This window comes from Chenopodium quinoa, unplaced genomic scaffold, assembly GCF_001683475.1.
Source record: "Chenopodium quinoa cultivar QQ74 unplaced genomic scaffold, ASM168347v1, whole genome shotgun sequence".
NCBI classification, from domain to species: domain Eukaryota; kingdom Viridiplantae; phylum Streptophyta; class Magnoliopsida; order Caryophyllales; family Amaranthaceae; genus Chenopodium; species Chenopodium quinoa.
The window spans coordinates 4,991,442-5,014,969 of record NW_018743212.1 but is presented as its reverse complement, the minus strand read 5'-3'; the positions used below and the strand labels follow the sequence as shown (position 1 = coordinate 5,014,969).

The following is a 23,528-nucleotide window of genomic DNA, read 5'->3' as shown; positions in this document are numbered from 1 at the left end:
ACAGTGGATGTTTAGCTTTCTGAATTCATAATCATCAACAATTGGACTCCAGTGAGATACATACTGTTATTAATAAGGCATATTTTGGAGAGTTTATTGTTAGATTGATAAACAAACTTTACTTCTCACAGTCATGAACTATAAGGTTTTTTAAGTGGATTTACATATCATAAGGATACAGGTAACTATGAGCTTGATCTTGCAACCATTGATACCATATTACTATGTATATTTATATCACTTCCAATTTTGAGGGTGAGGCGGTGGAGTAGTGACACCACTTCTGAAGGAATTTTGTCTTCGTCAAGTGCAATTATTACATATATAAAAGATCGAATTATGAAGATAATTAAGTTCGTTCTTTTGAGTCGTCGTTATATAATAACTAGAGGTTCCAACAATCTTTGGACTAGTAAATTAGGCCAAAGCCCATCAGAACGGATCCTATAAGGTCACACTATGAGGCCTAGATTGAACAACAGAAGAATAGACCCATGTTAGGCTTTTCTTAGCTTCTAGGTGGCCGGTTAGATGATATGGGGAGGATTAGGAGGTTTCAGTCTTGCTTTTTAGTCTAGTTATAATTTGATTATAAATAGATTAGGTGCCTAGGGTTTGAATATGAGTTGATCAGTCAACAAACCCGAGTTAGAAAACACGAAACATAGCCTTCTCTCTCCCTCTCTCCTTCGTCCCTCCTTGTGCGCCGGTCGTGCGTGTGCGTGGTGGTTCGGTGGTGGCCGGTTGTCCGTGGAATTGAAGGTGAAGATCGTGGTGGTTTTGCCTCTCTCCCCCGACCAATCTAGTATTGGTGGACGTTCAATCGATTTCCGTGGACTAAGTAGCTAGAGGAGCAACGCTTGGGGCTCTATTTGATTTCTCCCTGATTTGTAGCTAATCGCAACGTGGAATTCACGCCTCAAAGGTATTATTATGTGATTCTTATGTGTTATGCATGTTGATCTTGTTTAGGTGCGAATGAATATGATTCGTGAAATTTCGCAATATAATACCTAATTCCCTACAACTCCCCACCTCAAATTCTTGTTGTTGAGGAATTAACTTTTATGAGATTCTTTAAAGGATTTCCCTTATCCTCCCTTTTAAGTAAGTCCTCTTCATCTTACTTTAAAAAAATTATTTTGATTTTCTTATCACACAGGCCTTATATTATATCAGATGACACAATCACTTAAAAGCTTAATATAATGGTTGAAGTTTGAGCGAGATTAGTTTTTATACTTTATCAATAACTAAGAGAAAAAAAATAGTAATGTGTGATTTTGTTAGAGTCATATTGATGTATATTTTCAATATATAAACTTTTTATAATTTATTTTAATTTATTGATATTTGAAAAAAAATTATTGTTTGAATTATGCACCATCAAATATGCCTAAAGAATATATCAGATAAAATTAAATGAAACGAAAGACGGATGTTTTAATTTCAAGTGATTAAATTAAGACACATAAGTTGTTAATCCCGGATTACTAATGCATAAAAGGACAAAAGGAAACAAACTAAACTTGGTTTCACCGTTAAACCCCGGCTCAACTTGGCCCCTACTACCTCCCATGAACCAAAAAAAGTCCTAACAAACTAAACTTAATGTCAAGTGATTAAGTGATTTCAATGATGTAGCTTTGAGGGTCCATGTTTCCCCTTCCTAGGCCCCTACTCTATTCTTCACCCATGAGGCCATCACAATTGGGAAGTTGAGAAAAAGCTTGCATATTCACCCCACCTTGACATGTAGTGCCATTTAATCAATTATTGTTGTATACTTCACATTTTTATGCCCCACTTTGTTTAGCATATAATCTCACGTTAATTTTATGAGCCCATTAATAGATATTGTTCTCTCTACGTAATGGCGCTCTTACATTGAAAGTTGAGACAATCAAAGTCTTTCTTATATGGGGTTGATACCTCAATATAGTAGAGGCCTTTAGGGTAGTAAGACTTCTGTTCTGCACCAAAGCAAATCCTTGCGGATTAGGATTTAAAGAGGACAATATTTACTAGTAGGCTCGTGTTGACCTAGAGTATTGCATATGGTATAAGAGCCTGGGCCCATTTCGATATCCTATTGTGTCTTCGAGACGCTGGATCCTTACAGAAGGGGAGAAGGTGCCTACGGCGCTCTCACATTAGAAGTTGTGGAGAACAAATAATCCTTCTTTATATGGGGGTTAATACCTCAATCTAGTAGACACTTTTTTGGTAAAATTGTTGTCCTGTATGTAATAAAGCAAATCCTTGCGATTAGGGCCCAGAGAGGACCATGAATATTAGTGGGCTCATGTTGACCTGGGGTGTTACAACTTGTTAATACGGAAATTTGACTAATATTGTCCTTAAATATCAAAAAGCATTAATTTAAAAAAAAAAAAATTTTGATATTTGAAAAATAGTGCAAGAAATAAAGAGAGACATTTATTTTAGACAGGAGGGATTTCAAATTTAACAATCTACATTGACTACATACTTAGGTAGACTGTTTATACTTTCTCTATATTTATTAATTTGCACCAATGGATATTGGTTTGGATGTAAAGATTAAGATAAGGAGTAAATATTCAAAATATAGATTTGATTATAAAAAATGAGAGAGAGAGAGAAAGAATGAGGTGACGACGGTTAAATATCAAATGTGTGTAAAGATATGTGTGTGCACATAATAAAAGATGTATAAAAGGCTGGATGCATACATAATTTGGAAGTGATACAATAAACGTGTTATATTTTTTAAAATTAATTAGGGTAGCTAACGTGCGTGATGCGTGTGCATGGTTAATTATGTCTAGGAAACTCTTTTGGGTTGACCTTTTGTCATAAATTTAATTGTTGACAACATTAATGAAAGAAAGTATGCAAACAAATATTTTTAAGGATATAAATGTCCGCACATTATTTTAAGAGTTTAAAAAAGAGACAATTAACATTAATAAGGGCAAATAAGTAAATAAACCTTTTAAAGAGTATAATTGTCCTAACACTATTCATAAGAGTTGTCTCGTACTTTTTAAAAGGTAGGGATTAAATTATTAACCTTCGAATAATGTCCGATCTATAAATATGCTTCTTTCAAAAGAGGGAACAATGGCGCTGAAAGCAGTTAAAGAAGTATTTGTTAGACTTTCTGCTGGCCAAGCTTGAAAAATGTTGGTTTGGGGAATATTTTTTGGGCCCGAATTTCGAGTCCAACCTAATATTTAATGTATTTTATTTTTTTGGGTTTTGTGGAGCTTAAAATTTCATTTTTAGTTAAAATTTTAGCCAAGACTGATTTTCGCACTTTTAGTTAAAATTTTAGCCTAGACTGATTTTGGTCGAGAATCGCAAATTTGATCGTATTTTTGCCCGAAGACTTGGTCTGAAATGGGCCAATTTTTTTGGCCAAAGCCCGCCTAACCTCACCTCACCTCGATCCATGACCACCCTAGTATTTGGTTGAGGTGAAGAGAAAGTTCCATTAAAAAAATATTAATTCGACTTATCTTTATCTCCAAGACTCCAACATTTCTCAAATGTAGTTCCTTCTTCATACCAAAATTTAATCAACAAAGTTGTATTTAAAATTACCAATTTAATGGTTTATAAGACTTAATGAATGAGAATAACCATATATAAGCATCTTCCTGACGTTGGATATTCTCTAGACTAGAACCATGAGGTCAAATGACCCCTACATAAGGAAATTTTTCACTAGGTTAAACATAAGCTCACATTGAAAAAAAATCTGACCATAACCCCAACCAAGTTTATGTAGTAAAACTAATTGGTGATTGGTGGAGAAGAGTATAAGCTCACAATATGACTCACTTTCCTAACATGTCTACATATGTATGTGTCTAAAGACTAAACATATTCATTAATGAAAGCTGCATAATTTGTTGCTCAATTAGATTCAAAGTAGACATGATGTGAGTCACTAAAGAGACTTACTATCATATTTTTTTTTATTTTTTTTTTTATTTACTTTTTTTACTTGAAAGGGTTAATACAATGTGATAATCGGTGTAGTACCAACTATAGTCCAAGTGTTTAGCAAATTACCAAGTGGGAGAAAGTGATCGAAATGATTTTTGTTTTTAGTAATAATTTTATTTTTTGGGTGGGAAAAAGGAAGTGAGTTTATTTGAAGGATATCTACCATATTTAGTATCGGCCAATTGAAGGCCGACAAAACAGCTTATCACCGTTGATTAAATAGTTAGTGCATTTTATCACAATAAGAGCTTAAAGACCCAATACAAGTTCCAAAACAACACTTAGTTACATGCTTCTTTCGTACAAGTATTTTATTTCTTTATTGATTTTTTTTTCTTTTTTTTTTTCCTTTTTCCTTTCATTTTATTCATTCTAAAGGAAAATAGTAGTATTATACTTGGTACTCGTAGTATTTAGGAAAATTTAATAACAATAAATCAATCTTTACTTCGTTCTTTTAAAACGGACCAATCTTTAAATCTTCTCAAAATAAACACAAGTTTGTATTTTTTTTCTCTCTTAGGACTTGTTATTTTCAACTTGTTTCAAATACTTATTACTTATTCCTTAATAAATTCAGATCAGATCAGAATAGACTAGAAACATTCAGATCGGATTTTTTAATTATCATTTACTTATTGTTAAATATCGTTAATTGCGTATTAAAAAAATATGAAAATTACATATTTGAAAAGTTCATAATGAGACAAATCTAACAAGATCCATTTTGATAATGTTTATCTTTATAGATTAGCACTAAAATGCGGTCAAAGTTTAGTCAAATTAATAAATCAGATCAGACCCGACCATATAATAAAAGTTCAGATCAGACCTTAATAAAATCAGACCAGATCTACTTGTTTCAGGTGAAGAGAACAAGTTCTTAGTAAACCCAAATGACTTGTGACCTGAATAACCAGTCACTTTTTTATTTTCCGTTAATTATCTTTCTTAAGTTAATTAAAAAAAATAATAAAAAAAACTCAAACCCCCATTCCACTGCCCCCCTGACCCCATTGCCAGCCACCCCTCCTCCCTCCGTCTGCCGGCGGCCAACCCACCCCCGGCGCCGGCGATCCCACCCTCAAACCTTAAACCACCTTCTCGAAACCACCCTCCTACACCACAATTCACCCCTCAATTATCCACCAATCACCACCAACCTGCTGCAACGGTCCACATCCCCTGCCTTACCACCATTCACCACACACTCCTTCTCCAGCCACAGCCCAAAATCCCACCAATCACACCCAACAACACCACCAGTCAGCCGCATCTTTCACACCAATACCGCATCAATATTGCAGCCACGCAACAACCCACATAATCAACGCTCTAACCTCCCTCATCTTACTCTGACCCGTCACCTGTCGTCGGCTAGCAACACCTCAACCCGCAACGAACCCTCCTGCAATCACAAAATCAGAACCAAGCAAATTCAATTTCATCCAAAGAACCTATCTCAAAGTTCGGTTCAAATCCTGCTTTCAATCGAGCCCCATTGCTTCCATTACTGCCTCCTGGTGGTCCCTTGAATCAACCAGGGTCAAGTTTAAATCATGATGTGTTGGGCGTCGGCCACCGGCAGGGGAGGGTTGGCTGGTGGGGAGGAGGACTAGCAATGGTGGGAAAAGGAGGGAGTTTTTATTTTTTATTTTTCAATTATCAAATTTTAAAAATAAAAATAATTAAAATTTTTAATTATCAGAATTTTCAAAAATTAAAAATATTTAAAAATAACCTAATGAGGACATGACACGTGGATTGCAACATGGTAGAACAGGTCAAGTGACCTGCTTGGTTTGCTACGGGAGAAAAAAACACAAACTTGTGTTTATTATAAGAAGATTTAAAGGTTGGTCCATTTTAGGAAAATGGGGCAAAAGTTGGTTTGTTGTTATTAAATTTTCCTATTATTTATAGGTTGGTTAAAGAGATACTAATACTTCATTATTTATTTATTTTTTTTATAATTTTTTTTATTTATAAGTTTTATTACAATATATAAGAACAAAGTTTATTTTTGAGATTTGATATTCAGCGATTTTAATAATAGCACTATGATGTTGGTCCTTACATCTATTTTTCGAACACTTTAGTCTTTACTCGTAAGTTCCTGTAAGTTGTTATGAGTAAGAGATATGATTAAGGGTATGCTTGAATTGAGGGAGTTGTATTAATAGGGTAATAAAAGTCAAACTAAGCAAAATAATGAAAGTGAATATAGGGAAGGTGGAGATAGTGATGGTGTATATATGTGATTGTAAGGAAAATTATGTAGTGATGATGGTGTGGTATGAGGTGAAGAAAGAAGAACAATTACCCTTATTTTGGGAGTAATAGTTACATTAGGGGGAGGGTGAGTAACTGTTCCCCTCATTATGAGGGTTCTATCTCACAACTAGCTTATTTCATTTGAAAACACTTTTTCTCCTACAACACTATCTCTAACAACTTATATTTTTTCAAGTTTGACTTTTATTACCCCTATATTACCTCCAATCCTAACAAGGTCTAAAGAGTGAATCACGTACATTTGTAGCTTGTTTAATTTCTATCCAAAAACAGCTCACTTCGAATGAGGTAGGTTCACTTCTATTGGAACAAGAATACACTAGGTTGAATACCTGAACATGTAAGCTTGCTTTAGATGTGTGATCAAGAAAACCCCTCTGATGTCTAAATTAACTAGAGAGCAATAAGTGAGGTGTCACTTATTGGCTTAGGAGGCTAGTGCAAGTAAAGTAAATGAGACTTAATTAGTTACCCATTAAGTTCTTTTGGATATCTATTTATATAATAGCCTTAAACTTAAGGATTTGTTCTATCCATTTAATATTCACTTGCTTGTTGCAGGAAATATAAATTCTGATAATTCTAAATAAGTTTAGATAAGATAAGTTTAGGAAAAATAAAGTTTTGATAAGTTTAATGAAAGCTAACCTAATTTAGTTTAATTTACAACAAATAAATTTAAAAAAGAAGTAAGTTTTAATCAGTTCATATAACTTCAGATAAGATAAGTTATGTTTATATAAGTAAATATCAGATGAATAGATAGAATGCACACTTGATGAGTATCATATGGTTATTGGGCCTTGATTAGTTGATTGGCATTGGGATCTTTTATGGTACAAATATCCTTGTGCCATTTATTAAGTCCTCTCAATGGATTTAATTTGTATTGACAATTACTAATTTTGTTACATAATAATTGACACAAGTATATTTGACATATTTAGGGGTGTTCAAAAATCGGTTTGGATAGGAAAAATGGACCAATTTGGATTACACCAAAGAAATCAGTATGGTCTTCAGGTCGAGAAATTTTTAAAAATCAGTCTTCAATCCGGTCTAGTCCATTACCTTTTATAATATTTAATTTTAACTTCACTATGCTATAAATATTTTTATATTGCAAGTAAGTTAATTTTAGATGTTCAAAATATGCATTAAACAATCATTTTTATATTTATTTTTCTTTTTTACATAATATAATAATAATTATTTAAAAGTAGAGATAATTCAAAACTGGTTTGGTCTGGGTTTTGGATCAATTTTATCGATCTAGTACAGTCCAACCTAAATTAGTCCGATTTATGAGTCTTGAATTTTAAATTTTCGATCTTGAATTTGATTTGGAATGGTCTTGGATCGATGAACTTCTTAGGCACATGTGCCAAATGCTAATACACACATTTGACATTAGATATAAGTAATTACTATTTCAAATCTAATCTAAGTTAAATTTATAGTAACACCACCAACAAAAGCATTCACGAATTACATGTCTCTCCTCTAATTTGTTTTTCAAAAAGTAGTATGCTAGTAACAATATAATAAGTTAATAACAAAATGATAATATACGAAAACAGAAATCAATTAAACACATAATTGTGAGATGAGTACGTATTCAATGACACAATTAAGTTTACAACAAATTAGTGTTAGACACTCGTATATAAAGAATTTTTTTTATTAGATTAATCAGTCGTGTAAGTGTAATTAATTTCCTATCACTTTTCTTGATAAAAAGTGTGGCAAATATTATATTATTTATTTGTTTGAAATTTAATTAAGAAACGTGACATATAATATGGTTCGTTAACTACTTAACGTCACTACAATCATTTTGTTTGGCTTTTACAGCCTACCACTACAACATAAAACTATAGAAGTATTGATTGAAATTAATTTATAATGAATTGCTAAAATCTTTGCTATGTGTGGAAATTGTCCATATTCAACGGTAAGGAAATTTTAAGAGATTAAGTAATCATTCACTACTTTACTATTATCAACGGACTACAAACAATAAGATCGTCGTTGAATACATGCATTTCTTACTTCCTGTTACAAGAAAAAAAAAAATAGTACAAATCATTAGTTCCTAATTAATTGATCGATTCACCACGTACCGTCCCATTTTTATAAAACGGCAATTTGTTTGGGAGAAATGTCTAACCACATCGTCCACATACAAGATCATTAAGATTCCACATTAGAATAAGGGGATGGGGGTGTTTTGGTTCACACAAACAGGTATGCAGTTAAAACATTTAAAACCATATTTAGTTCGTGAATAAGAAAATTAGGTATGGGACTTTGGAATTCCAAGGGGGAGGTTGAGCCATGGAGAAGCTTGTACCGACCTTTCACAGTTTCAAGTATCAATCAATAAAATAGTTACATAACTCTCGAACAAAACCAAACTCATGGTATTAGAAATTTAAAATCAAGTTTCAAACTAATACCACCTTGGTTTTATTCAAATTTCGTATAAACTTATAAACATAAAACCCTAATAATAGGTGAAATATGTTGCTAGCTAGTTTGTATTATAAACTTATATCCTCGTCCTTTTTCTCATATGCGACTTTCTTTTTTCTTGCAAACATAGAAGAAATTTGACAACTTTGCTTCTTTCCATTTGGGGTTCGGCTCAACTCGAATCTGTCATAACCCTAGACATTAGATATTGGGTGGATTTCGTACGAGCTAGGTCACTCACCATCCCAACCCTCAATCAAATCATTTGCTAAATGGTGGGAATTGAACGTAATTAGTAGGCCACCAAAGTAACATATCTTCGGAACATCTAACTAGACAAAGTCATTGGTGTTCCGTCGTCTTAGGGAAAGTTAAGCCAACTTTAGTATAGTGGAGGAAGGGGGAGTTGCCATTCTTGCAAAACACCTAACTTTCTAGTTGTCATCATCAACACTCACGACTTGCGCATTCAAAACAAAGAGGAAAAGGTACGGCTGCCAATTTTTCAAAATATAACGAATCAAAAATATATAATCACCTTTAGCAATAATATATAGGAGTATCTTTTCTTATATTCTAATTTTGAATTAACAATTATAAAGTATTCCAATTAATTTGAGGTAGTATTTTCTTAAATGATTCCAAAGTCAACTTCTTGTTGTGGTCGGATTCATTAAATTAAGATACTTTAGTAAAAAGTGGCATGGGAGGGCTGTGTAGATTCACGAGTCATGTCAATGTGCCTCGTGCTTAAACTGACAACAATTAAAATAATCAAATGAAAGTCATTTCAAATTGTGCTCTGACCACTCTTTCAAAAACCGAGCCCATGTACGACATGACCTTACGTCGAGTTGTGCCTAATCGATCCTCATGCAATGACGACCCAAGTTCTGTGTTATGTCGAGTTGTGGCCGATCAACCCTCATGCAATGACCTACTAGCGTGCCCCTCATGTCATAAGTCATAACATGTCGGGCTTGTGGTGAGCTTGTGCGACATTGAGTCATTTCGTGTTGTGCCTGATCGATTCTCATGCCGACTTGGTCCATGCCCTACTTTACACATATAAAGCAACGCATCATATTAGAATTTTCGATATTTTTCAAAATTTAAGACTATTCCAATTAATTTTGCTAAATATGTCGATTGGGTCAATTAGGTTTGTATGAATTGTCAAATGATCGTACTCCCTCGATATTATTTTAGTTGCTTCATTTGGCTTTTCTTTTGTGAGACTTATATAAGTCAATTGAGCCAAGTAATATAGAACACTTGTTCTTTTCAGCTTATTTCAGAGACTTGTTGACTTATTGCTAATTATCTTTGATTACCTATTAAAAAATTTATGAAAATTACATATTTGAAAAGTACACGATGAGACGAATTTAACAAGATCCAATTTTATAATATTTTTTTCACATAGTTTAGCATAAAAATTGAAACTAATTCCATATTATTGAATTGGTTTCAATTATACTCTCAAAATATAATTTTTCTATAAAATGTTGCCTAGTGGTGAGTGGTGAGTGGTGACTATAATGAGTGTAAACATAGACCTAACCCCTTTGCATCATCAAACGACCCAAGTAATCATTACCCTATAAACCCAATATCTCATCAATGCATATAAGCAAAAGATGAGTGCAAGATGATGCAAGCTAATGAACTTAATATAGCATTCATGCCTTCATGGGATTATCAATCAAAAAAGCTTGTCTTCTAGTTCTAATTTAATGCAAAAATCCCAAAGTGAATTTTCCAAGGAGCCAAGAGGTCAATGTATCATGATTACTAAAAATAAAATTATATATATATATATATATATATATATATTATATATATTTTTATATATATATATATATAATAAAAAAAAAAAAGCATGATTGTTTTTCCCACCTAAATTACTTTTGTAAGATGCACGATTTTCTTCGAGCATACAAAGAAAGCTGCAAAAATGACCAAATGGGATAAACACTTAGCAACTGAACCTCATTTGCATCTTTGTACCTTATTATAACAACTAACAATAACAATTAGGTCATAGTGTATGAATTAAAGGTACATTCTATTTCTCTTGATTTTTATTTAACTAAACTTGTATAAAGTTGTAAATCGAATTTATGTAGTCCTTATTAACACTTATTAAAACTTAATATTAATTAATCCTTATCTAAACTTATTTTTCTTGAAATAAGTAAAAATAAATTGAACATAAAGCTTTATTTCATTTTAGTAATCATCTAAACTACTTAACATCCACAAACCATGATTTCTTGTCAGTATCTATCTTAACTACTTATGTTTCCAAAACCTAAATATTGTTTCTAGCTTAATTTGTCTATGTTGGCTTGCGTTTCTTGCAAAATTGCGACAACATAGTGTGGCTTCCTTAGCTCAACATTAGCATCAAACCAAATATAAAAGTTTCGTACAACGCTTGGATAGTGAGTGTGACTGTGTGAGCACAAGTCAAGTGCCACCTTAAAGAGTTAAAGTCTTCCATGCATACCTTTTTCAGTACACCTGAATGTACAATGAATTTGCGCGAAAAATATCACAATCCTCACATAAATATGATGCGTATCGTTAAGAGACATTCATTGTGTTCAGTACTTTGGTCACTAAAGAGCAAAGTATCACCACTAGGAAAGGCAATAACTATTGGATGGCCACTAGATTGTTTGCTGTGATAGCTCATCTTTTCCTGCATCAGAAAAAGAAGAAACAAACACTGGTGGAAGACTAACAGTATGGACAACCAGGGAAGCTTTTTTTTTTTCATCGGTTTTTGATTACTAATATAAGAAGCAATTTGTATGGTTCTCATAACAAAATGGCCCTATCAATTTGAATATCAAAGATTTGAGATTGTTCTACATTTTGTTTTTATTAATCCGAACACATATAAAGTAAATATTTAGTCGATCTTTTTGACCTTTTTGTAGACTTGTAGCAAGAATTGTCCTAATCAAAGTCGATCTTCATGATCAGAGAAAAATTCAGGATTGAGGAGAAGTGAAAGTAGATTAGAATCAAAATAAAAATTTAAAACTGTTTAAAAGATTGAGTTCAACCCTGGCCTATTTCTTTGTTTTCGGTGCTACATCACTTACCTGAAAACTCAAAACTAAAGTAACTTAATAATTTTCTTAGTAATCTACTACGTATATGTTTTTTTTGTTTGTTGTCAACATTATTAATAAGAATTAACAAGAATAATCCCAACTATTGCTTACTTTCTCATTATGATCTCAACTACTATTTACTGTAACCTAAAAAAATCCCAACTATTAGGGCAACCTTCTCAAAACATCCAATCTCAGCCGTGATCTTCAAAATCGGTAATTTTTTTTTTTCCATAAATTACATACCCTCTATACTCTGCCTTAGCATTATCTGTCTTGCACCTCAGCCCCACCCCAGCCAACACCATGAACCCCTAACTCAATTAAGATCCCCTTTTATTCTCATTTGTTATGTCTCACAAATTTCTGAATTGAATAGATTTCTTCTTTGATATAGGTGGCTTGCGTGTGAGATCAAGAGTGATTCCTAAAAAAAGAACGTGTTGGTGTTAAATTCAGACTAAAATTTTGAAAGCAAGAGTGAGTTCAAACTCGAATAATCGATTTTTTTTAGATTCTGATTCTGTGAAAGCGAGTCATCTATTTCATTAAAAATTTTGAACTTGAATTTCTAAGTTTGGAGGAGTAATTGGTTGATATTTGCCATAAAGTTCTTTTTTTACCCAATTTCAGTCTACCCTGCGATTCTTTGAAAATGTTTTGAAACTTAACGAGGGTTTGTTATTTTAGAGATGAGAGGGGTAGACTGAATTTGGAATTAATGGATGTGGAGCTTATAATTTCATTAGTCTTGGCTTCTTGGATTTGATTGTTTAAATAATAGTGGGCATGGAGGAGGTTGGCAGATGGTTCAGGAGAAGGGCAACGATGCCAAGGGTAGGTTGTGCAGGACACCAACCGAAAGTCCGAAACCATGGCTGCTAGATGTCTGAGAAAGAGAAGAATTTGAAAAGGGGAGCTAATCGGAAGTTAAAAGACTATTTAGAGAGCTCTAAAATGAGAAGGTGAGCAACAATAAGATTATTTTTATTAATTTTTTCTAACAATAAAGATAATGAAGAGGATACCATATATTTTAGTGTGACTAAAAGATCCACAAAAGTACCGTAAGAAACTTATTAATTACCATACACCGAAAACGCTCCACCAGAATCTCAAATTTTTAAGTAAGAAGCACGATCACAACCTTTGCATTAAAAAAAGAGGCCTTTGATGTTTTGAACAAGGGTTTGAGTAAGCTAGGATTGTTTCACCTATGTTTTAATTCTCTAATATTTAAGTATCAAGATGTCTCCAACAAAATTTGTTAAATACTTGTGATCGACATGTGCATATCAATAATAAGCAGAATTAATAATTTTTTCTTTACCAATAGTTATAGTCACCAAGGGCAACAATATATGTAGTTAGCATAACTAGGAACTCTGAACACCATATAATCCACCGATACCTTAAAGCAACCATGATGAAAGTAATATATATAGATTCATAACCCAGAAATAAGGGGCATTTCATTTTTGTATATGAAAAACAAAGCTCATCTATAAAGAATAAAATAATCCTGTAAAGAATATTTCGAGACTAATATTGGTTTGAATGAAAGGGTTAAAAAGAAAATTCTAACAGAAGCAGGAAAACTACATGAAGAACTTCATACATAATCAGTCTGTAATGTGAAGTCCTGGACACCAAGATCATGGTATAAGCCATGCACAAATTGCAGAATTGATTTATCATCAGCCCCTGCCTTTAACTGTGGAGTAACAGATTCAAGATTAGTAATCATGCACACAAAAAGGCATTATCTAATATATAAATGAATGAATAATATAAGACTTTTAAAGACTAGAAAACAAAAGCCAAAGCAAAACAATGTTATTTATGGATGTTTTTTTTAAGAAAGATCACCTGTAAGGAGACTGAAGCAACAAGATATCCCGGTACCAATTCCCAGAAACGTGCTGCATAAACTTCTGTGACATCTTCAAGAGCAGCAATCTAAAAACATTCATACAATGCTATAAGAATTTGACACCAAACTCAGGATCATCCAAGTGTCTAGTAGCAATTAGCAAAAAGAATGCATTTAATCACCTGTCTAGAACATTTGGTCATTGCTGAAGATGAAATGCTAGGTGGGGCCATTTGCAGCAAAACTCCACCTGTTGCCTTAAATAGTGGCATTACAAGCATAAAGACTGTCACTGAAACTAGCCCCATACACAAAACTTCAGCATTTTGAATCCTGAATAGCAGACAAACATATAGAAAGAGAAGCAAACCATTAGAGGAATGAAGGGGAGGAATTATAAGACAAAGTTTACAGAGAAAAGCCTGTACCCCATAGCCAAAAGCCAAGATGCCAGGATCAAACCTGCACTGAGAGAAGGAAGGTACTGCTTAAGATATTTTCATCCACACACAAAAAAAAAAAAAAAAAAAAAAAAAACAGGTAGAAACATTTCCAAAATAAAAAGGAAACAGGTACAGAAATTCACTTCACAGCCAAGACAAATCTACCACATACTCTTTATTAAATAAATCAAAGGGGGGAAAGCATGAACAAAAAGGGAAAGATAAAATAACAACCACCCTTTTTCTTCATTGCAAAACAATCCAAACTTATAAAATAAAAGAACAAATTTAGAGCATTACATATGTCAAAGAAATTGAATAAGGGTAAGAGTGTTAAACCTGCGAATAGAATCAGCAATCACATGGAGGCACACTGAGTGATAGTTCATATCTTCGGCATTTCTGTATGCTGCAAGTAGAAAAGTTCTTCATAACTCAGAAGCTTAAACTTTGAGAGGATAATTATCCCCTTCCATATGTACCCAATAAACAGCTTGAAAGGCAGAATGAAGAAGAGACCTTAATAGCAAGCAAAAATTATAAACAAATTATATTGCTTTATCTAACATTCCTCTCAATCATACATTACTCATTTCTAATCTAATACAAAGAAACTAGGCTAGCACAAAGAACTAGACCTCATCAGTTAAAAGAAATAAGTAGTGAAGTAACATCCATGTTACCACCTTGGCTTTCATCTTTCCAACATCGATGAAGCCATAATTGGATAAAAGAGTAAGGAATATAAAATGTAATAATTGGTCACAAAACAGTGTAACAAATGGCAATTAATAATTGTAAAGCTGGGGAATCGATAATTGAGAGGGGTAAAGCAAACAAAGATGGACTTTCCACTACCAGCCCTTGAAGGGGAGGCCCAATCCCAAAATGAAAAGTATTGTATAATGGGGAAATGTAACATTAAGAGAGTGAGGAGAGGAGGAGAGAAAATAATATATTCAGTCTGGTTTTGAGCAGTGTACTCAACATCAGAACAAATAAAATTCTGACATTTATAGCGTAAGTTCCAGAACCACAAAATTAACGAAATCTCTAACTTAACCTTCAACATATTTTCCTCTATAAGGGTTTTGAAATATATATATATATATATATATATATATATATATATATATATATATATATATATATATATATATAAATACATGTGTTCCCTAAACATCAAGGCACCAACACAATACACCCCAATAACACTCAGAAGATACCATACAGATAGATCTACAGCATAAAAGATCCACATTTATAGGTAAAATTTCTAAAGATATCTTAATGTTAGAAGTTTTAAGAAGAAACTTTTACTTCAACTTTTGATAACCTTTTAACACTCGAGCTTGTCTTAACAGGAATAGGACGAAAGAAGGAACATAAAGATACACACAGAAGAAACTCCGGTAAACACTTCCAGCGGCAAAGTACTGATAATTAACAACTTGATCATGAGACAGGAAACCCAAAACCATATAAGATTAATTCATTTGAGATGAATCATGATTTTGTATATTATAATAAACTAAAGATACACCCAGATTTGTGTACTATAAACTGACCCTCAGACTAGCATAAATTCTCTGGGCTTTAGTCTCACAGTAGCCACCCACACCTCTCCCACCCAAGCAACCCACAAACTGCCTAAAATCTAGCTCTTATCTTATGCTCAATCAGCCACCAAGTTCTTTCCAGGTTGAGGACTCGTTTTTCAACAGCCCTCCCCATGCTTTTATCCTCTTCCAGTAATTAAAACTTCTCCAAAAGCAACCACTAAATCTAGCTAAGTGCATTAAAGATCATTGCCTACACCTTCAAATTTTTCCAGGCACCCAGAGTTCCAGACTATCTATTCAATAAATACAGAACATAAAAAATCTTGGTAAGGGTCCATAATACATATTCTCTAAACAAAAAGGAATCTTGACTTACACATATAGCAGTGAATGTACATGTCAAATCATAAGAGAAATTATTTAAAGGGATGGAAACACCACATTGAGGCAAGAATTTCCTAAATACTTGGGAATAAATCAAAATGAAAAAGTTAGTGATGAGTTCTTATTGAGACTTGACTTACACATATAGCAGTGAATGTACATGTCAAATCATAAGAGAAATTATTTAAAGGGATGGAAACACCACATTGAGGAAAGAATTTCCTAAATACTTGGGAATAAATCAAAATGAAAAAGTTAGTGGTGAGTTCTTATTGAGACTTGTGAGCAGCAAGAAGTCATATTCCAGATAGTGAAATTTTAAATGGAGATAACGAAAGGAGAAACAATGAAGAATGAATTGCCCTGGTAGCTATTTATAGGCTATGTACAGTATATAGCATAGAAATCTTTAGTTTCCATGCATGCTGTTAGTCTATTACAAAAAAATCTGCCAGAAAATCTCATTTTGAGGGTAAATGTTAGGATAACAATGCCTTCACCCAAAATGCACTTAATACGGAACTTTCTAGATTCCTAAATGACCCTAAAGATAGGTCTGGTAATCACAGAAACCACGGAAATAAAAGAAACTAAAGACAACTGAAAAAGGATAATCAATTTACCCAGATTTCTTCTAGCGTAGTTCCTAAAGAACCAAACACCAACAAGATTCACCAACAGATTTGTCACTGCTGAAACAATGAGATAATGCCTACAAGGATAGAGAAAAAAATGATTGATACAACATAAATATAGCACAATGGATATAATTGTAAAAAGCATCACAATTTGGGGTTTTTAAAGGATACGCTATCAAGAACATGCAAACAATAATAAACCTAAAAATTTGTAATAGCTGCATCTGACATTAAATAAATAAAATGATTTACAAGCAGCAAAGGACCACAACCATCAAGATCACATCATGTCTATGAACTTACTTGTGCTCTGACTCATCTTGTATGTATGCGTGAAGCGCTTCCACAGCCAAAGAAAAAGACAAAAAGAGAAGAAACAGCTGTCTACAAATGCAGAGTAAATCCGTGTCAGACACAGCTAAAGAAAAGGTCTTAGCTTCAATAGACATGATAAAATAGTATAAAACAAATGAAAGAACAACAGAAAGAATACATCTTAAAAATCTTTGCAGGCTCCAATACCTAGCCCCACTGCTCTCAGGATGAGACCAGAAAAAAAAAAATCAAATTACGTGAAAATTTGATAAACATAGATTTCCAAAAATATCTGACAAATGCATAACTTACAGCATTTGTGAAGGCAGACATAACTTCAAGCCTCTTATACCTGAAAAAGACAAAAACTCCATTAACATAACAATTATAACATGTATAGAAGAGAAGAAGACCCTGATCTTAAGTTTATCAGATTGAAGATGACAAATTACTAGCCAGAGAAAAAACAGAAAATCAAAAGCTAAGTGTAGGTAGTAGTGGAATAAATATTTCAGTACTAGATTCAACCTTGTAGACCCAAAAAATACTACTAAATCCCTATTGAACCATCTAAAGAGTTAAAGGATCACATCATTTTTAAGTCCATCCAAGTCATCATTTGTCTCACTAAACCTATTCTAAAATCTCCAATATCCCAACGCTCTAATTTTTACCAGCCCATCTTTTGGACGATGTCGCATATGCCCAAACCAATGCAGCTGTTTTTTTCATTCCAAATGAACCCAAACATTCATCACAATACCAGAGTTTTGCTACACCCAACTTCTCAACATGATTCTTCCTGGATGTCATGCTAACCCATATAACAGAATAACAACACTTTACAACAGCAAACATATTTTCAGTAAAACAGTATCAAAAGCTTATGTACATTTTTTTAAATACACTTAGGCTCTGTTATCTTCACCTTATTCTTATAACATATTATATATTCTTGTTCAAATAATACCAGAAACAGCTTAAATAAGATGAAGCGAAAATAGCCTTATATTACCACCATAACTTTAAAGGCCTAACATCAGTTTTTCTACCAGGATATATCACTTATGTCACAAAAACGATTTGAACTTAATTTAAGTTTCTAAATGGCCATATACATGTCAGTGAAGGTGACTCAAGTAATCTGTCACTTTGCCTGTACAGCCATTTAATTAAAAACCTTCAGGTGAATTCCCCCAATAATATAGATATCTGCTACCGTGGTACCAGCGGCGGATCTTCACAACTTTCTCATCAGGGGCCAAATCAATATCTAAATTTTATATAGAGATCGACAACAAGTACGAATAAATGAATAACCTTGCTAACTTTAAATTTTGTTAATAATTATAATTAAAAAACTATAAACAGTTAAAGCGGTGTATTTATTGATAATATCCCAAATAAAAAAAATCAATACTTGCATAACATACGCAATTAGCATTAATTTATTTGAACTATGAAAAAATAAACAATTTGATAAAGTTAATACGAAGTAACAAATACTTGTATCTCGTACTACAATACTCTATTATTTACAAGTCTAGATAGATATTGGGCACTAGGCAATGAAATACACTAATGTGACATATTGTGAGTTTTATCAATTATGAAATTATCAATTAAAATAATAGACACTGAATTTTGTGCCAAATAAAAAATAATATTAAAGTACATGAACAAGAACTAAAGCAAGTTTGGATTTTGACAGTAAAGAGCTAGGAGTACATTCTAAATGGGCCTTTCCTTCAAAAAAAATATTAGGCCTTCCTTAAAATTTTCTGGATAAAAAAAATTTTGGGTCAAGTTTTAAGGGGGGCCAGACCCCTACCCACCCCTTAGAAGGTCCGCCCCTGGGTAGTACATACTAATATCCACTGCAGAGTTTAAAGGAGGTTCCATTTGTTTTCAGAAACTTCTTCTGTCATCAAATTAGTGTAGCCAGAGACTTTAAAATTCACTCTTTTTTTTTTTTTCTTTTCCCCAAAAACAATGGTATAGTAAGGCTTAAAAGGTACTTTTGCATCAACAGGCCAGCTTGGAAGGCTATCTCTCAGTTTGTAGTATTTGTACACAAAGAAATAAGTATATAAATAAACAAACTACCAAGTCCCATTCAAATTCTGTCAAAGACAAGTACAGAGTTCCAGAATCCAGACCAGGAATAGTATTTCTCCACTGGCAATCAATATCATGGGTACATAAGCATAACCCCAGGGCATAAGAAATAAAAAAGTAACAAGAATAAAGGAACATAAGATTAAAATACACAGAAACTTTTGTAATTCTGATCAAGAAGTTACTTTCAACAGTTTTCAAGAACTGGAAGATATACCAGTTCATCTGCAAAGTCAGAGATGCATCTTACCCGTAGGTGTAGGCTTGATCTGGCTTTCTCCTAGAAACAGCCATTGCAAATAATGAAAACGTCAAAAGGCCACATCCAAACGTCAAATGGAACGCATCAGATACCAAACCTGGTGGGGTAACAGAAACACACGTTCAATATCCATGGCAACATATATTCAATAATGATTTTTTTTTTTTTTTTTTTTTTTTTTTTGGAAGGGGGGGGGGGGGACACAGCATGGAGAATGACTGAAGACAACACTCACTCTATCACATATACAGACCAGTGTATAACCCAAATAAGCAGAACAGGTAAGAATCGCAATATGCTAGTCGGCAAATTTTCAATTTGTTGGGGATTTGTTTGGTGCAGATTTTGGGAACATAATTCATCATTGGTCTTACTGATTTTTTTACGTAGTTCTTGAGAAAGAAGATAATTAATTAAAGGATGGAAGGCTCATTTAAGATTTTACAGGTAGATATACAATTTCCTAGTTGATATAATGTTTAAATCTTTTGTGAGCGGCAAAAAATATATAATTTATAGTGTTAGAAGTACAATTTAACACAAAAGGGGGAATTAAGAGAGAGAGAGAGAGAGAGGCATTAAGTTGTTTAAAGTCACGTGGTTTTCTAAAGTTTCAATTTTCAAATATTTTCCTAACAGTTGTCCAACCCTATCCCTTCCTCTATGAAGTATCTTTAACTTTCAGCCTCCTCATGACCAAAAAAAAAAAAAAAGAAAAAAAAAGAAAAAAAAAAGAGAAGAAACAAAGGGGGCTTCAGATATCAAGAAATGAGGATCGCCCAAGAGGACAGTGAACTGGTGCATTAGTGAACTGCAATTTGGAAATTGAAATGGGAAACTAACGCATTTTGCAGGAGATAAGAGAGAAGTAGGTAACACTGATATGGTATACGAAGTATAAAATAGGGATAGAAAACTAGCACTTTCCTGAAAGGCTGAAACTTTTATGTTGAAATTGCCTTCTAAAATTTGGTCAGAAATAAAAATAGATAGTTAACACTGAGGCCCAAGATCTATATAAACAGTTGATTACTGCAGCCTCCATTGCTATTGCTGCAATACCTTTCATTCACATATAAAACATTTGTGAAAAAAAAAAAAAAAAAAAAATTGTAAACATTTGCAATCCTTTTGCCACAAGAAAACCACCAGAGCTAACATCTCTCCATGAAACAAGGACTATAAAGGAACCTTAGAGAGCTTATTTCAGGTAGCCCCAACGATGTACAGTATTTGATCTTATGATAGTATAATGTACTGTTCTATGTTCTTTACAACAAAAAAAACCAATACTTCATCCTTTCCCATATGTCTTATAAAACCAAGCACATACATTAAGAAATTGTTGGTCACGGGCCTCACGGCATTGGTATTACAAGCTCATATATTATATTGCATCAGAATTTTTAAAAAACAAGTAGTCATCCATTAATATCTTAAGTGAAAGCTAAGCGGCCTGATAGTTTAAAGTGGACAGGATTATATACTTGCCAAGTTCTTATACTATTCATTCTTATAATAGTTATCCCTTCAACCTACTACGTCAATCCACAATCTCTCGCGCACACAAATCACAAACAAAGTACCGTCCTTGAAATTCATAAGTTGCCCAAAGTAAAACCGAATCCAGCATTCAACTCGCAAAAGCAAAATCGCTACAAATACTAATTTATCAGCCTGAAATTTGGAGAATGATAAGTGGAGTATAATCACACAAAAAAAATACTTGTAAAACATGATGTATAAACATCCAGCTAATTTAAAGTATAAAACCACGAAAATTCCTCAATATATTACGAAAAAGCACAAGTTAACATTACAATATTGCAAAATACAAGATTATCAACAAAAAGAAAGATCGAAAGCCTTACCAACACGACCCGAAAGAAGCCCGATGAATAGTTCGGCAGTCGAATACGCCACATTTAGCGAAATCATCAAAAACAATCTCTTCATAGGCCGATTTCCCGTCCTCAAAGCTCGAAAAACCGATGAAATCAATTCAAACAACGATAAATTCGCCCCAGAATTCGGCGAATCTTTCCACAAATTGTAATCAATATCATTTCCGGGATGAATTGAAGGCGGAATATCAATGCTCGAAGTACTCCGAGAAAACACCGGCGTCATTAAGTTTTTATTGGAGATTATCGTCGTCGGAGTTCGTGGATCTTGATACTGTTGAAGTGAAGATTGTCGATTATATGCGTACCTTCGATCTGATGAATTAGGGGTTTGCTGTGAGTTGTAATTGAATGATGTGCTCTTCATGAATTGAAATTGGGGATCGGAAGATCCTTCAGGAACCCTAGAATTTTCCATAATTTCGATTTTCTGGAAAATTTCACGGGCTAAGTTGCGAATTAATATAAACGCTAGTTTGATTCAAGAATCAATTGTAAGAGTATTGACGTATTGTAGAGAAGAATTAGGGAGAATTACTATTCACGATTAGTTGCTACAGTAGTTATCATCATAGAGACTTCCGACGACAGTCAATGCCGTTGGTCTGAGTTAAAACGCATTTATGGAGCACCCATTTTGTTGGAATAGCTATTACGGAGTAGACCTAGCAATCCTGACCCGATGACTTGACTCATGACCCAAAATTGATCCTAAAATATCGACCCAAAATTAACCCGAAGTTTGAAATTGACCCAACTCGAACTATACTCGACCCGAAAATGGAGTTAACCTGATCCTGATCCTGACCCGACACCTGAACTAACCCGACTCGAAGTTGACCCGATCTGAAATTGACCCGAAGTGTTTGACCTGAACAAACCCGATACCCGAAATTAACCCGGTACACAAAATGTCCCGAACTAAAATTACCTTATAATTGAACTAAATATGTTTGATGCAAAAAATAACTCAAATTGTTCATCTTCAACCGTAACTAAGCTCATAAACTGAATTGATAGTTTTTATTATAACAATAACAAAATATAAAATTATTGATTTGAGCTTGATCCAGAAATGGAGCAACCTGAACATTACCCGACCTGATTTTGACCTGACCCGAATATGACCCGAACATATTTGACTCGAAAATGGTCTGAACCGAACATACCCGACTCGAACTTGACCCGAGTCATACCCGAAACCTGAAATGACCCGACTCGTATCCGACCCAAATGTTAACTGACCCCGACCCGACCCGAAATTGACTCGACCCGTACCCGACCCAAATGACCCATTTGCCAGGTCTACTACGAAGTATTGATTCGAAGACTCTAAGGGGGCGTTTGGTTGGGGGTATTCAACAAAGGAAAAGGGAATCAACTACCATGAAGGCATGAATCCCTTTGTTGATGTTTGATAGGCAAAGTCAATCCCCCTTTTTCTTAAGAAAAATAAAATAAAAGGCAAATTCAATCATTCCCTTTACCCATCTCATTACCTCATTTTCTTCTATTTTCACCCCCCTCGCCCGCGACCAAGGGGATCACTCTAACCCCCAAACTCTTCTTCACCCAACTACCTTGACCACCCTTAAAAATATCAACCGACCACCGACAACACCGCCCAGAGGCTACTAAGAGCACAATAAAACTATGAATCATACCCATACAATTTGACGCGAAATCAAATATATTGTTAAATTCGTCTCAATATCTACTTTATTCTTCTTGTTAAAAAAAACATCTACTTTATTGAAATTTTTTATTTTAATTTTTACAAATGCGTAGTTAAAAATTCAAACGGTTGAAATTATGCATCGACTAATGTGAAACTTAAATGTAGCAAGTAAATAAAAATGGGGGTTGCTTATCTTAATATGTTAGTGACTCAACCTGTTTAACACGAAACTATTTCAACTCGAGGAAAACCAAATTAACCCATGACAAATTGACAATCCTTTAACTAGGATACATGGACACTTCACCCTATAAGCGTGTTTGTGTCGGATACTTCACCCTATAAGCGAAGTTAAAAATACCAACTGTACAAACACGCGTTAGGGCACATGACAATTTGTCTCGGACACACCGAAATAGCGTAGTTTTTTTAGACACTTGTGTGTTCTATTGTGATA

The 23,528-nt window shown here is 33.7% G+C and overlaps 1 protein-coding gene across 1 annotated transcript; it reads right to left on the bottom strand.

Moving 5' to 3' along the window:
• Positions 1 to 13,318: 13,318 nt before the first annotated feature.
• LOC110734506 (metal tolerance protein C2-like) lies at positions 13,319 to 22,022 on the bottom strand. Its single transcript, XM_021914671.1, has 10 exons — positions 21,361 to 22,022; positions 19,478 to 19,586; positions 17,422 to 17,461; positions 17,098 to 17,174; positions 16,780 to 16,868; positions 14,550 to 14,619; positions 14,196 to 14,234; positions 13,950 to 14,100; positions 13,764 to 13,853; positions 13,319 to 13,608 (listed from the first exon to the last, which is right to left on the bottom strand). Exons 1-10 carry the CDS (start codon positions 21,809 to 21,811, stop codon positions 13,507 to 13,509), a joined length of 1,218 nt encoding a protein of 405 aa, XP_021770363.1. The 5' UTR covers positions 21,812 to 22,022; the 3' UTR covers positions 13,319 to 13,506.
• Positions 22,023 to 23,528: the final 1,506 nt, after the last annotated feature.